We start from the raw sequence: 16,337 nt of genomic DNA on the forward strand, positions 1-16,337 counted from the left end.
CTACTAGATATGAAATATCTTGAAATTTCCTACCTCCGCCTCATATCCCTGAATCCTGCATCCCTTTAATTACTTTAGCTTTTTTAACTCTTAGTTTACCTTCTGCTATTAGCAGAAAAATCCTAGCCTACTATTTTCTATGCACCACGGTTTCTATGTACCATTAAGTATGAACTTGTAGTAAGTTTGATTTATTCATACACAATGCTGAGTTCAGAAATAATAAAAGTGGCTTAACAGCTAGTGGTCTCATTTTAATTAAAAGGCTTCTAGATGTGAGATAATATTAATGAAACAATGTATGTGACTGCTACAGGATAATTTGAAAGGATTTTAATATATTTAATACTGCAAAGATTAAAAAAAAAAGGATACACTTATTTGCACTAATGTTTAGCTAATTATTTATACCTTTATACAAGTCTTATTCAGGATAATGTATAAGCAACCTGATTTCCCTCTTTTTTTTTTTCTTTTTTGGATTGTTTGTTTTATATAAAAAGCCACAAATTCTTAAATTCTTGGAAGGTTGTGTTGCTACGCACAGAATACATTCCATAATGTGAAGGACCTTTTATGTTTAAAATGAGAGCTTTAGGAAAGCTCATGCAACCAAGTAATCTGATTGACTGTACTTCTTTAAGTCCCTTGAAAATGTAGCTATTACTACATACAAGTCTCTGTGAAATTAAGGTGGAAGAGAAATTCTTAAGGTAATTTAACTTATGTTAGTGCTGCTTCTTTGGCAGATATTTAGACAAATTAGACAAAGTATTAGGAAAAGCCTCACAGCTATAAAGTTGCATAGAAACCATAAAATGGTATTTTAAGTCAGTGATGACGTACGTTTTTTTCCTTGAGGTGAAATTCGAGGACTTAGGTTGTCCTGCACTGTGTGACCATGCTGTTCCTCCTCACTGCCTGCTGCCCACATACCACCATCTCGCTTGAGGTGCCTGTTCTCTGTACTTACAGAGGTAGCTTTTGCTCCTCCTCCATTTCAAACAAAGCCAGACTCTCCGCCATCAAGTCAGCAGAATGCCTGTGTCCTTTGCAGTGATGAGTGATGTTCACATTCCTATTCGTGTGACGAAGAGGAGGCTACAGCAGGCTCACAAGATATAATTTCAATAGTAGGCCACTAGGCTAATTAATTACACTTTCAGATGTGGTTGGTGTGCTGTACTGGGCCCAGTTTGTTGCTGTTGGTTGCATATCCTTGTTTCAAAGCAAAAATGATCCAAATCCTATTCTTACGGAGCATTTCAAACCTAAGCTTTATGTATTTCTTAAACTGAATGCTGTCTACTTTAAAACCTTACACTAAGTATGTATTTTAAGGTCATGTTTTTTATTGAAATAAATATCAAGAATCTGATTTCTATGTTACCGTTTGAGTTTGGTGCCTCCACACCATTCTTTGTTAGGTTAGTTTTCTATAATTTCTTTACATATTTTGTTACTGTACTGATGAACTGTTTTCTTTAAGAAACAAAGTGCACTATTCGAAAATTCCTTCTTGCTGGGGTCATTGGTCAGTTTGGAGTCTTTTCCAGCCTTTTATTTATTGTTCAAACTGGAAACAACCAAAGCCATAATAGTTTTATTGGTCACACCCACTGAGGAAGTTTGTCCTCCAATGAACAGCTAAAACATGCACCAAATTTTACATGAATTGGATTTTAAAAGTACTTATTGAATCAATTTGTTTTGCTTTACTTTGCGATCTTTGCTACTTTTATGTCAGTGTATTGTTTTCCAAGTATTTTGTTGTCCAAAATATCTTTGGTTCTTGGCTAAGACTGACGTTGTCTCTTCTGCTTTTGGCAGCTGCTTGGATATATGTGCAGATATTTCTAATATGAAGAAACAGAAAAAATCACTACAGGCTCATTATTTTTTTGTGGGTTTTTGCATGTTTTTTTTTGTTCCTTTAGTGTGCAGACCAATTGCCTGCAGGCTTCTACTTTCCTTTTTTCAAGAAGGCTTTTTTTTTCTTTTCCTTTTTTATTTGCTATTGACTCACAATGTGTTTCTGAATATCCCACTGAGCTGCATGAGGTCAGTTTTTACTTAGCTCAATCACATTAGATGGCTTAGGTACCCTCTTTGCTTTGTCAGTAGTGGCAGGGTTTCTCTTGATATCTGATCTTCCATTAAAAACCTTAATGGGAAATGAGATAATGCACTATTTTCATCATTTATGTAAACATCATCATCATTTATATAAACAGCTAGGTTTTAGTTTGCCATTAGTTGAACAAATCCCTCAGGTCTAACTGAAGAAGTGTCAAGCTGATGAGTAATTAACAATTTCAGTACAATTTAACTTGACAGAGGAAAATACCAATAGTTTCTTAGAACCACCTGTCTCACTGAAGAGAATCTCTACCCATAAAATGATTTCTTCTCAGTCTTGAAACAAAATGTTCTGTACTTATACCGACAACGTGGGAAGAGATGATTGGGGGGGTCTCTAAGGTTTGCAGGGGCTCATTAGGATTTATAGCACTTCTCTCAGTATGGAAAAATGCTTGATAATGGACATCGCTCAGCAGGATCTTGGGAGCTCTGCAGAGATAATTGCTTTTCAGCAGTCTGCACTAGTCTGCACTAGTCTGCAGTGTTCCGGAAGGCTGTAATCATACATGCAGTGTTCACAAGAGTGCATGAGCCTGGGAAAATGAATGCATTTCATCTCACCTACCAAGAAAGTCTTTCTGTCTTTATCATACAGAAGTTACTCAAAGGTTTTCTTTTAGTTTTCCCCTTGTACAGGTGAAAGCAGTAATTCCCCCATTCCCTCATGTATTTTTGTTGTCTAATGCAATCACACTTAGGAATAAGACAAATAATATATTGTGACTGTAAATGCGTATTGGTCTTAACTTCTTCCTTTCGATCCACATTCCATTCCAATCTATTTTCAATTGCCTTTATCTCATTTTCACTTTTTTTTTTTTTAACTTTCCCATGAATACTATCTTTGCCCACCTGCTTCTCTATTCTTTCCCTCATCCCTAGTCTAGTTCCAGTTGTTCCATCCTTGCCATATTTATATTTGTCCTTAGAAATTTGTCCTCTCTGTGTCTTTCTCAAAGCCTCCGTTCTGTTTTCTCCTGCCCCCTCTTCCCTTCCTCAGAATCTCCCTTCCTTTCCATGGAACTCTCCTAGAATCCCTTCTTGTTGTCCTTCTTGAAGATCAAAAGACACTTGAGGAAGGAAAGCCGAAGCGTTCTTAGCTTTCAAAGTTAAACCAGCTTGTGCTAGTGTGAGTCAATTTATGAAGTCAGAAAATTTTATGGAACTAATAATCTAGCTGGGACTCAGTGCATACACAGTGGTCACCTCCATGGCTTTTTCTCTGCTAGCTTTCCCAGTTGCTTTTGTGCATGTAAAGCCATGGCAGTCAGGGAAGAAATGTTCTTGTACAAATGCAGGATTGCTTCTACCATGTATACTAAGTAAGTGGTGGTCACCTTGGGCTGAATATATTCAGTAACTAAATGCACAAGCAACTAGAACGTGGCAGGAGTGCCATTTTCAAGTGTTGCTGATGGCAACAAGCACCAGAGATGACTTTGTTTTGACGTGGCAATACGCCTTACTGGTGCTACTCATCATTCTCAACCCTGCTGCATGTCATGTCTTAACTGGGAATTTTACATTTTAAATCAGCTGCTACCTCATGTGAGCTATGCAGTACTACAGATGGATCAAAACATAGATGGCACACTGCAGATACGGGTTTTATATAATTGATAAAGCCATGAAATAACAGATTGCCTCTGCCAGCTGCCACACCAGCTGAAATAGACCTATGGTAATTACACCAGTCAAGAAACTTCTCTAGCTCTGAAAAATATTACCAAGCCAAAAAAGCAAAGCATGCCAACAGCAGCGCTAAAAAGTCAGGGGAATAAGTTTCTTAGAGCCCTCTGAAAGACATGCTGTATAAAAAAAATAAGGAAAAAAAAAAAACCAACAAACTCTAGACAGCTTGTAATTATAGTAATCAGTATTGTTTTTATCTCGTTGAACAGATCGTACTGCGCCTCATGATGTATAGCATCTTATAGCACTAGAAATCTCAGGGTAATCAGGAGAATAAGATAATAGTTACTTTGAAAAGTGTTTATGGACTGCCTCAAAGGACTTTCTTTTTTAATTTTTAAAAGGATCAGCATTCAGTTGAAATGCTGAAGTATTTAAAGAAGGGAAAATATGAATTGCAGTAAGAATAACCCTTACTTAACATAGAGAATTTATTTCCTGCCGTACCTTCCAACTATCAACTGTAGCCATTAATTTAGCAATAATTGTCTTTAATCATCTTTACACTGATAATTATTAGAATACTATTTTACACAAATGCATAAAGTATTCATAAGCTTTGATAATATCCTCTAGGATGATGCATGTTTACCCTGAGGTCAAAAGAATGGCTGGCGCCAAACAAGTAGTGGTATTGGTCATTACAGATGAAATGCAGTGCTCGGACTGATTACAGGTGGCAGATTGTAAATGCTGCTGCCCATGTTAGATGGGTTATTCTACTCTGCATCTGGCACCATCCCTTGGGAATTCTAATAGCACGTTGAAGACATCTGCTTACGATGAAAGAATAATAAATCTACTGAAGAAATTATCATCTACCCGCTACCCACACAATAACAGATGATAGCTCTATCTTATATTTCATGAAGAATTTGTTGCCTCATAGTTTACCGTGCAGGAAAAACAAATAATACAGTAATCGAAAACAACTCAAAATCCTAAATGCAGAATACTACTTTTGCCTTTACTGATGTATTTCGTATTGTTTTAGATCTCTTCTTCAGTTAGCCACAGTATTTCTGACCTCTGATCTTATATATCAAGCTACAAGTTCAATAACCATTTTCTATTTCCATCTTCTAAGTTGTTCATTGAAATATTGAAAACTACTGCATTAAAGAAAGATGCTTATGAGTCTCCCTCTGCTCTTTATATTGTCAACTGTATGGCAACACATCAGAACTAAGTACGCACAAAAAATTTTGGCCACCTTTTATCTAAATCATATAATCTACAAAATGTTATATGAGACTACTTAAAAGCCTTACTTAAAAGTCAGTAGGTGATGTCTTCTGTTTCTCTACCATGGACAAATCTATTCACTTGTCACAAAAGAAAATTACTGATTTGACACAATTTACTTCTGACAAATCTGCACTGACTCTTGCTTGTCTCCACTCACAAACTGCTTACAAATGGTTTGTTTTGATATATTTCTAACAGCTAAAACTCCATAATCCTTGGTGTGTTCTGCTACTATTAAAATAAATAAATATTACCTCCGTAAGTTTGGGAAAAATATCACTGAAAGGATGTCATAGAAGTGCTCCAACTGTTTTCCCAAATAGTACAAGATGGAATTTCTTGTACTATTGGCTTATGAGAGATGGGTCCCTTTAATAAGGATATATCTAATTAACTTTCTAACCACTGTCTAAATGGGTCTTTCTGTATTGTAACTGGAAGACTTGCTATTGCCAGCTGTTGTTAGCTATGTACAGTGGAGACTTTTAGTGAAAACTGAAGAAAAAATGTTAGTAAACATTTCCTTTTATAAGAAGGAAATCTCATACAAGAATGAAAATTAACATGTATTTAAGCATGACTGTAGTATAAGAGATCATTTGAGTTAATTATACTTAATATTGGAATATATGTATAAAGTGTATGTTAATAATTTAAAATTCCATGAGAAAAAAAAAACTATCCTTCTTATGAAGATCACCTATTATTAAATATGTATGTAATTCCTAAAAGATGAAGCTGATTACTGCTGCAGTCTTCAGATGCTGTGTTAATATGAATAATTAATAATTTAGCTTAGGCAAAGAAGATAGTAGTTCAGGTGTAATTTATGAAAAAGTTGTAGGTTATATCTTAAAAATGACAAGATATGAATGTCTTAATCAAAGCAGCAAATGACTTCTCAAATTTGGGTGCTGGAACTTACAGAGAGAAAGGGTACTTGCATTCAGAATGAACCTCAAATCTTTTCCTCAATTGAATTATAGATATAAATAATCAAATCAATAATTATATGAATTATCAAGACATTTTCTAACACATCAGACAAGCAAAATCGGTGTCATTATCACTACACTGGCAAATGGCAAGTGTTACAACATTTTGAAGATTCAAGAGTGCTCTTTCTGAATATTCTCACCTTGGCGAATTTATCCAAATGTAATGGTTTCCCATGGGAGTTTGTATAGGAGCACAGTCTAACAGAAGAGAACTCCGAAACAATCAACATTGTTTTTGAAGAGTTTTAATCATAACTTACCTGTGTGTCTGCATTTAAAACTTTGATTCTCTGTGTGGAGATGAACAGGTCCACTTCGGTCAAGGCCTGGGAGTCTCCCTCCGAAGTCTAGAAGATACATGCTTTGTTACAAGGGCAATTTTAATTCTCTCTTTTAGGATGATAAATTCTCTGATTCAAGCATAATGTGATGTGAGGCAATTGCGTTGTTAAACCATTACAAAGACAACTATTGAAAGGTGTTTCCAAATACATGCAAAAAAACGCATTTATTGCATAGAAAGAGTGAAGCACGCTCCTGTTTTGTGGGTGAGAGTGAGTTTTCAGAGCCCGTGGGAGTGACTGCCCAGGTACTAAAATTCTCTTTTTATAGCTTGAACAGGAAAAAGAGTATGGCTGCTTCTTCCCCACTGTTGCTGATGCATATTAGCTCTTGAGGCACTGGAGCTGAGAAAGCAGGGAAACTAAGAAAGTGACTTATATCAGCTGCCTAGCCCTTGCTGTCTTCAGTTAGCTCACCAGCAAAAGTTTGTGTTGGCACTCAATACTGTGGTGGGTTTATTTCCTGGTTTTTGTTTGTTTGATTGTTTGTTGTTTTTAGTTTTGTTTGTTTGTTTTACAGAAAATAGAAGTATTGAGAGCTGAACTAATATGTCTTATTGTGCAGAAAGACATTGGGTGGATGGCCAGAGACCTCAACTTCTGAGCACTGCTTACTAGGTTCCATGTGTCCTCAGAAATTAACGTCACAGCAAGAGGGGCTGCAATATAATGCTGCGTGTTTTCTAAGTGCGAGGCCTGGTTTTGCCCAGGTGAGAAAACAGGAGAGAGAGTGGCAAAGCAGCTTCTGCCTCTCACTAGAGCATCATCCAAGAACTCATCTAATACTTGGAGTCCCAGCAGGAACCTGTTTATTCCTCCAGGCCACTTGTCCACAGTGCACCGTTTTAACTGGTATTAGCAGCACCCATGTTAGCAGCCTCAGGATAAAAAGGCTACAGACGCTGTTACCTTATGCTAAAGGCAGGCACTAGTCTCTAAGTTACACCTGTGGTTCTTTGATGTGACAGCAAGGAAGAATGATGTATTTGCTGCTATTTTCTGTAGCTCAAATGTCTTATTTAATCCATATTACTTTTATTTTAATTAACGCTAGTTCAGCAGAATACAAAGCAGCACATACTTTGGCAGAGATTACTTGTGGTGTTTTTTATCCACAGCCATCATAAAGAACAAGATCAATTTAAGTGACATTTTTGTTAAATGTAGTTAGTGAACTAATGTATATTTTTAATTGGGTGAAATGTCTCCTCAATTGTTCCAGCTACTACTTGGTAAATGTATATTATTTGGTTTTAGATATCTAAAATAATTTAATAACTATACGTAAGTTCCAGGCATAGGAATGAATCTAACTGCTTTGCTTAATAAGCATTACAATTTTAAAAATCTCCTGGAAAACACTGACTTCATTATCTCTACTAAACAAGTCAGAGATATTACAGAAGAAGAGCAGCAGCAGACAGGCACTCTAGCAAGTGAACAATGAAGAAAATGAGTTAATTTTATTCCATCCAGTGTTCTACTACTAAACAAAGAAGAAACCAAAATGACAACTTGATGAGGACCCATAATGAAAGACACAATGCTCCGTGGGGAACAAGTACAACAAAAATGTAAGTAAACATTAGCATTCAAGAAAAACAGTCTACACACCGCTTTTTTCTTGATTTTAGCCGCCTTTTGCATCCTCTGAAGAGTAGCATAAAAAAAGAATGCAGACAGATGTACACACAAAGAAAGAGAAAAGACAGTGTGTGAAGTCAGGGAAACCTTTTGACTATGAATCCAGATTAAAAATTAAAAATCTGGGGGCAGTGGGAGAAGGATGTGTGAGAGAGAGTTCTTATTGGAGCATAATTGGATTTAATGGCATTATGCATGTTGTTGATTGATTACAAAAAAATACCAAAGAGTGTTGTCTGTTATCAGCTGCTCATAACATTTATCCTGCTAAAAATACAACAGTCTAAAATGACAGTACATGCACTATTTTAAACTCAAGTTTTTCTATTAATGTTCTGGCCATATTAGTCATATGTCTATATGTAATTGTTGAAGAAAACATAATTCAAACTCCCTTCAATGGCTATCTAAAGTAATCAAGTATCCCTGACAGATTAGGATTGTTATTAATAAAAAAACCCTGTTTTTAGAAGGTTGATTGCAATCAGAAATAGCTTATTGCTTGAGGCATCACAAAAGACTAAACAGAAATTTAAATGTTTGGAAATTTAAAATAATTCAATACATGGAGAGTAATTTTCACATTTTGTAATAAAAGGATTAATGACACAAAAGGAAAAACAGTCAAATACCTCGTGCTTTGTTATTGGAATATTTCTTAATTATGATCTGCAATTTGTCTTTAATTCTTCATACAGCTTTCAAACAACTTTGAATAGACTTTGGAATAATTTATATTTTGCTCCTTGGAGATGCTGTAACCGGAAACTAATGGTATTTATAGTACTAGATCTATACTCACATAAGGGCACTTCAGAATAGGTTTGAAGCCACAGATCCTGTACTGTTCAGAGACCAGCTGTCAAAGGACCAGAGTATTCTATAAAGCACAAAAATCCCCTACCTTAACACGGCTCACCGCCTCTTGGGCCTGCATCATCCTTATGTTTTTGGAAGGGTTGCGCTCAGACAGCAGCTGTGTAGAGCCCAGGTAATTGGCCGCAAAGATGATTCCATCAATGAGGTCTTCAGGTTCACAAGGTCCTGGAACTGACATGACATGTTTGCAGTTATTGCCTCTCAGAAGAGGGTAGAGAGAAGATAAATTGAACAAAGAACATTAAGGCTTGAGCAACCATTGTAACACCTTTTCTAACAGGAAACAAGAAATCCAGGAAAGTAAACATTGTATTCCCTATAATTATCTCCCTCATCCCCCCAGTATGAACTGAATATAAAGTACTGCATGGTGTTTTGATTGTGAAGTTCTAGAAGAAAAATCATGGGAAGACTTGCTGTGCTGCATGGATAAACACATTGAAATTATTTATGAGTTTCCTGAATGCTCATGGTTTCTTTGTCATAACTGTCTTAATATTTACAATTGTTACAGTGCATAAGCTAAACATGCTCAAATAGATGCATGTTTTCCACATTTTTCGAGACGTCTGAAGAAATACACAGTAGCCAGACAGTGCCTCTGGCAAAAGGACTGATGTGCAGTGGGCACAAAGGTATACTTTGCTTCAGCAAAGATCCAGCAAGAATTCTAGTAATGGGCTGAGTCTTCATTAGAATCAGAACAGAATTCTGTGGAATTTAAAATTCCCAACATATTGGGAAGGAATTAAAAAAATATGACAATCTCCACTGAAAGTGTGAAAAACCTTAACAGAGTCCTTGAGAATCTACTAATTAAATAAGTCACTGGAACTCTTCATGAAGGCCAGTCTTTAAATACCTCAATAAATAAATAGATGAATATTTTTTTAAAACAATCCTTGTTCCTGTATTGCTAATTCATTGAATGAAATAATAAAATAAAATTCCACAAGAACTCCATTTACTACATATCTGGTCCTATTTATTTGTGTCTTTGCACCATTTCGCTTTTCAGTAGATGGATGATATATTTTATATAGTATTGCTTTTCAAAACATCATTCACTTTTTTTTTTCAGGCCTAAAACATAGTTTCATAAATCTGTACCACTTTCAGCATGCAACAAAACACTGATATTGCATCACATTGATACCTTGTTTCAAGGATAGAAAAGATGGAAATTAATTAAGGTGTGAATTTGATGTCGGTTAACAAAACTTCATTAGATACCTGCATAAACACTCTTATTCAAAGGTGAAGTGGCCTTAATTTGGTTTACCTTCATTCACTTCAGGCTAAGTAAATCAGGCTATATTGAATCAAGATTGCTTTAACTCTGAAATACGCTTAGCACGTAATGTTTAAATCAGTTTAACTAACTTCCTTTCCTAGAAGTTAGTTTTGATTAGTTTTCTTGAAATATTTTGTGTGTGAAGACAAAACTGGAATGCTTCCAACAAATTCCAATACAGGCATTACTGTAACAAGCAAAGGCCCAAATTCTATCAGGTTGCAGAACTTGTCGACAAAAAATGTAAAAATTATGCTGGTTATTTAAAATCTATCAGTCCCTTAATCTACTTCTTTACCATCCCAGAAGCTCTGGGTGAATTTGGGAAAGCTTGTGTTCTCTCCAATTGTTTTCAAGATTGTAGAATTTGCCCATTTCTGGTTACATCTGTTCTTTGTCCATCTGTGAGCAACACATTTTTGTCTTGATTACCAGGTAATTGGTAGACTATGTCAGAGGCCTGTCAAAGCTGAGTTTAGAGGTCTGTGTGTATGTATGTATGTTCAGAGCATGAAACAACAGTGCTCACGGTTCCTTGCGGGACTGTGAAATTAATGTGCGTTAATTTCCCAAAAGAAACAACAACTCATGTCTCGGCAGTTCAGTGACAGTAATAGTGTTTCTTACTGATTTGAAAAGTCTTGAAAATGTAAAAATCCTAGGGTTTTAACCAGTTTTATTATCCAAGTTTTATTTATTTTGATTCTTTAAGGATTTCTCTCTTTTTGTTGGATATGGTCTCCTCATCTCTTCAGAGCCTTAGATTGTGCTTTTTGCAGAATTAATATGCTAGCAACAAATTCTGCAACATCACGTATATGATAACAGCATGTATAAAATGCTTATAGCAATAGCTAGTATAAAAAAAAAAAAAGAAGAAAAAAAAGAATCATGCTGGGCAGAAAACATTTCCAACATACATTTCCCATCATGAGGGCAATGGAAGCGACTGTCAGATAGGATAAGACATCTGCTAGGAGGATGTAAGGAATGGTATTGAAAATTGCCAAGGTCAACCTGGGTTACCTGCGTGTTTTCTTTCCTTGTCTGTGACTGGTTTAAAGATTATAAAAATGGAGCTTTGGCAGAGGTCCCAACTCATCAAACCACTTAAGCATGCCCTTGACTGTAAGTGTGTGTAAGGTGTACTGATGAGCAAGGGAAGAAGAAAGAAATATATCTGAAAGTTGAAGATCAGTTTGGCATGAACAAGCTGGAACTTCATGTTGGGTATTGATACTTAAAAATTGGATAACTTTTTTTTTTTTTCCTGAAAAAAAAATAACCGTAAGTTTCTGCATCTTATCAGTGTACTAAAAACTACTCCATTTTCTGCTGAGTTATTAATGCAATGAGTATATTAAACTTTTCATTAAACCAAAACAGACTCTAAAGATTTTTAAATGAACACCTTTTGTATTCATAAAATAATAAGAGGAACACTCATTCAATAATGCAGCATAACTGAGTTTAATAACCTCTTAGGAACACTCTTTTTTTTACTAGTACCACATGGAAACCAATTCATGATTCAGAGAGTATTTAGGGATTGTGCTTAGAGCACTGAAGCCACTCCAACTGCCTGCTGAGAAGCGTTGTACTCCCTGAAGTCACTCTGACCTTAGGGTGCATGGCAGTGCAGCAGAATGACTTTCCCTAAGGAATAAGTGGCCATAGGGCATATATCACCTTGCAGAATGCCTCCCTGTAAATTCCATATTTTGGCTGATTCCTCAATTTCATCATGGTTGTGACTGAGCAAGACAAATGATAGTTATGGTGACAGGACAAATACACAGCAGAAAAAAAGAACCACTGGATTACCACTAAAAGCATACAGTGGCACAACTACAATAGCAAAGAGACACTTCTGTTATTTTTTTTGGTGACAGCTAGTTTGTTTTTATGCCCATACTTCATATGGAAAAACATGATATATGCATAGGGATATAGACATAGCTACTGCAGGTAAGGAGTCATGCTGAAAGTTAAGTGTCTGAACGGCTGAATGGTGGCCAGAATGTGGTTGTGGCATCCTCACCAAAGTTCAGGAAAGGGCAGGGAGCATTAGCTGGCAGAATCTTTTCTTGTGTGCAGTGGGGTCCTATTCTTTAGGGGACTCTACATACAAATTAATAAAAAAAAAAAAGTGTGTTGTTGTTTGGTTGGTTGGTTTTGATTCAGAAAGCATACATTGACCTATCAAAAGCTCCTAGTGAGCTACATCTTTATTCTTGTTAGACAATGCCATATAATACCTTCAATAGAAAAAGGCCTAATAGATAGCGTATCCTCTCATACTGTGCTACTTAAGAAAAAAACAAACAAACAAACAAACACAGAGAAAGCAGAATGACTGAACAACTAAAAAAAAAAAAAAATCCTGTTATCTAAAGGTATACTGACCCCTTTCCAACAGAGTAGTAGTGAGCTGATCGGTTAAAAAATAAAAAGGCATAACCTTTTTATCCCAATCAAATATAAACTGTGCCGTTGTAGCTGCAAGCACTGTGACGGATAAATTTTCTATTTTTTCCTTTCTTTAAAAGCTCCGCTCATGCTGCCCTCTTGTTATAGGTGTCCACCACACAATCAGTAGATGCTTATAACAGAGGATCAGCTTCCTTTCTTGTCTCCTCTGCCTTTAGGGAATGCATTTAATTTACCTTTACTTAGGGCCTGTTAGCCAGTGCATGCCAAGGACAGTGCTACCTGTAGTTTCTGTCAGATGCGAATTGTGTAAAAGGGGCAATCTCTGAACTTCCCATTTGCTTTAGCTCATCAAGGAAACGACTAAAACCAGAAGGTGCTCATCAAGGTGATGAGATCAGGGAATAGGGGAAAAATGTGTTGAATGTTCTAATATTAGTCTAAATCACAGTAAGTTTTCCTTGAGTTTGGAATGGCATAAGAAGTCAAGTTTTTAACCTTCATTTATTATGATTCACATTGCAGGGAAATGTGTGTGTCTAAGATCTAAGAAGTCAGAACCTTAGAAGCTTCCTGTTGCCTTTGCTTACATTCTGGTATACACACTTTCTCTGTAGAAAGAGCTGTGTGTATTTTTCCTGTACAAAAACTCTTCAATCTCCCCTGCACTACTATTATTTATTTTCTGTTTGGAGAAAAATGTCAGTTTATTAAAGCAAGAAGGTGGACAGATAAAATGGGATTGTGCTGAACATTATCATTCCTTGACTGACAGACAATTGAAGAAAGGCATGAAATTGTTGTTCTGCTAAGCAGAAGAAAGTATGTGCCTTGTTTTCTTCATCTGGGATTACCATTTTTTTCTCAGCTCAGGAGATCCCCTCTGTTTGTTCCCTACAGCTGAGATTTCCAGAGTGCAATACAGGCATCAGTGCACAGTGATACAGGAGCAGCTCTGAACACTTGCATGTCTCCTTGCTCTGTACAAGGCAATGAAGAACAGGGTCCTCTACCTCCATAAATCTCTACCCTGCTGAGGCCTACTGTTTCCACCTTTTTACCTCCTTCCAGGTTTGTAGCTATCTCCATCCTCACCTCCTTTTTATCATCATAAATCCAGGCTCCCACTCCCACAGTTAGGGATAACAATGTTAAATACTTCCACATATAGTGTACTCTGAACAGAAATAGGCTTTAGTTGCTTATTTATTAAACTTGGAGTTGCTTTCTCTTTTGGTTTGACTTTTTTTAGAATTTTCATCTTTAAAATAAATTAAAGCATTTGCTTCCTTTTCATATTACCTTAATTCTGGATGATATAAAACTTACCATCAACAAAACTTGGAAATGAAGACACTTTCTTTGTCTGTTGAGAAATGAAAGCAATATGTGGTATAAATGTGACTAAGTCATTTTCACAAACTGAAGTCAATTCACATCATAAATAGTTAAAATAAATAAATTGTTAAAATGAATAAATTGTTAAAATAAATAAATAAATTTTCTGTGCATAACTTCTGCATAGCCATTATTTATCACAGTGAAACACATTACATCACAGTAAGTTACCCAACCTAACAGTTACATAGTGCTGGTTACCTGGAATCTCCTTCACAACACACAAAACAAATAAGGGATGTGTGTGAAGAAAATGAAAATGAGCCAGCAAATCAGTTGCCAAATGAGCAATAGAAACGACACAGATTACCACCAGATCACATTGCCTATTAATGATATCCCAAATTTACAACTGGAATATCTAACAGCATTTAGAAAGCAAGATTCTTGGTCTGTGAATAGAAAGAACTGTCCCTGATTGCGCTGCACCTCATCTCATGCTGCTGTCTGTACTCTCAATACACAGATCGAGTCCTTCCATTTGCTTGCCTTATGCCAGCCTCCTCAGGCATTGCTGTTCCCTGGAAAGGGGCTGATTTCTCCATTATAGCAAAAGGCTTCAGAAATGTGCCTCCTCATTAACGGAACAGGCTACAGGCTAAATTTGTTGTATGTTTGTGAGATAACAGACTTCTGCTTTTAAGTCTGAATTCCATTTCATTGTGTCTAGCCTCGAGCATAACCTCCTTCTGCATTCTTAGATGTCGTCTGTGCTCCAGTCTCCAGTGACAAGAGCAGGTCTGCCTATCACTGCGTCTTTTTCACAGCTGACTGAGCAGGGACACATCTTACCACAGAGGGCATTCAAAAAGCTGTGAATCATTTGAGCTCTCGGCACTGAATGAGGTGCTTGATATTAGGGATTATTTAAAGAGAACTGTGAAAATTAAGCAGTCCTTTGGTTTCAAAGACTGACGTTTTGGAGAGAAAGAAAACAAGTAGAAGCCAATTTCTTTTTCATGCTGCTTTTGCTCTCCAATAATCCAAAAATAGAATTTCTGAAATGTTCTCCATCTTCTTTATGTCATCAGAAAATTTTAGGCTTGAGTACACGCTGTGGACAGTTACACAGAATGAATATGGCAGCGACTGATTCATGGCTATGGTTCACAGACTATTCAGAATACACAGTCAAGGAATTTATCATCAGTTCAGGAAAAGGACCAGGCTCTAGAAACAGACTCTAGATACGTGTGCATGAGAGGGAGAAAGCTGACAATTCAATCCCTGCTGTTCCTCATGGTAGCCTGAGGACAGGAAGATAGGTGGCAGAATGGCCTAAGGCACCTACCTCGGGCGTATTATTATTATCAGCTGGGCCGTTGAGGTCAGAACGCTGTTGTTTCCTTGGCTGCTCTAAACCATTGCACATCTGTGAGAGAAGAGAGAAAGGGTTTCAAAGCCTTTTGCCTTCTGAAAAGCTTGAAAATGAAGAGATTTCAGTGGAAGTGAATGATGCAAGGATAGTCAGAAAAATTTTCACCAGAAATGCTATTACAACTGAATAAATTCAAAAAAATGTATATTCAGATTTCAACCAAAAGTTTTGTTGGGGAAAGATTACATTCAGAAAAAAAATAATAAAATCCATAAAGCTTTAACATATGAAACTGTATTTAGCATTTTCTCTATTATTTTATGAAAAGCAGTCATTTGTCATGAAGCTGTTCTGTGTAGTTATTTATATGCAATCCATTTTCATTATTGATACTGAGGTACCATAACATGATACAGTAGTTGAAATTTCCTATTTAAATGTAACAAATATGAGATTCCCATTAAAATGTTAGGCTCTTTAATTATAATAAAAGATCTAGTTGGATGTAAATAATGCATTTCAATTATCATTAAGCAGCAGTGACACTACTGATTTAAATTAAGTCAATGATTTTATTTCAATGTAAATATTTCATGCAAAATTAAACTAAATACTGAAGTGTTCAAGTTGTTTACAAAGCAAAGTCAGAATTTTAAAACGTGTTTATGCGCAGTACTGGACAAAATTTCACCTTTAGAAATCTTGAAAGCCAAGCAGATTTGTGCACACGTTCTTTTATGGTTTAGGACGTCATTTTCCTTTTTTCTCAGTTTCCCCATTATGTATTAGAGTGCCTGAATACCACTGTCGCTGTAAAGCTCCACATATAAAAATCTGTATCAACAATTATGTAAATGGAAAACACTGAGCCAGAATTATTTCAAAGGATCAGCATGAAAGTTACCCATGAACATAATTCCTTGTCTTCTGACTTTCAAATGTAATATGTAGCT

At 36.2% G+C, this 16,337-nt stretch overlaps 1 protein-coding gene across 4 annotated transcripts in view; it reads right to left on the reverse strand.

Annotated features, from left to right (window-relative positions):
* Window positions 1-16,337, reverse strand: part of APBA2 (amyloid beta precursor protein binding family A member 2) — a 97,833-nt gene that overhangs the window by 16,924 nt on the left and 64,572 nt on the right. For 3 of the 4 annotated variants that reach the window (XM_082768767.1, XM_082768764.1, XM_082768765.1), the window contains exons 3-7: window positions 15,358-15,438; window positions 13,998-14,034; window positions 8,970-9,115; window positions 8,036-8,071; window positions 6,341-6,427 (exon numbers count right to left, since the gene is read on the reverse strand). In XM_082768767.1, the coding sequence (XP_082624893.1) occupies window positions 6,341-6,427; window positions 8,036-8,071; window positions 8,970-9,115; window positions 13,998-14,034; window positions 15,358-15,438 (387 nt within the window). The remainder of the gene's footprint in view (window positions 1-6,340; window positions 6,428-8,035; window positions 8,072-8,969; window positions 9,116-13,997; window positions 14,035-15,357; window positions 15,439-16,337) is intronic. The other variant, XM_082768766.1, reaches the window with a different exon arrangement.

Source organism: Aythya marila (genome assembly GCF_965140915.1).
Source record: "Aythya marila genome assembly, chromosome: 11".
In the NCBI taxonomy this organism is placed as follows: Eukaryota; Metazoa; Chordata; class Aves; order Anseriformes; family Anatidae; genus Aythya; species Aythya marila.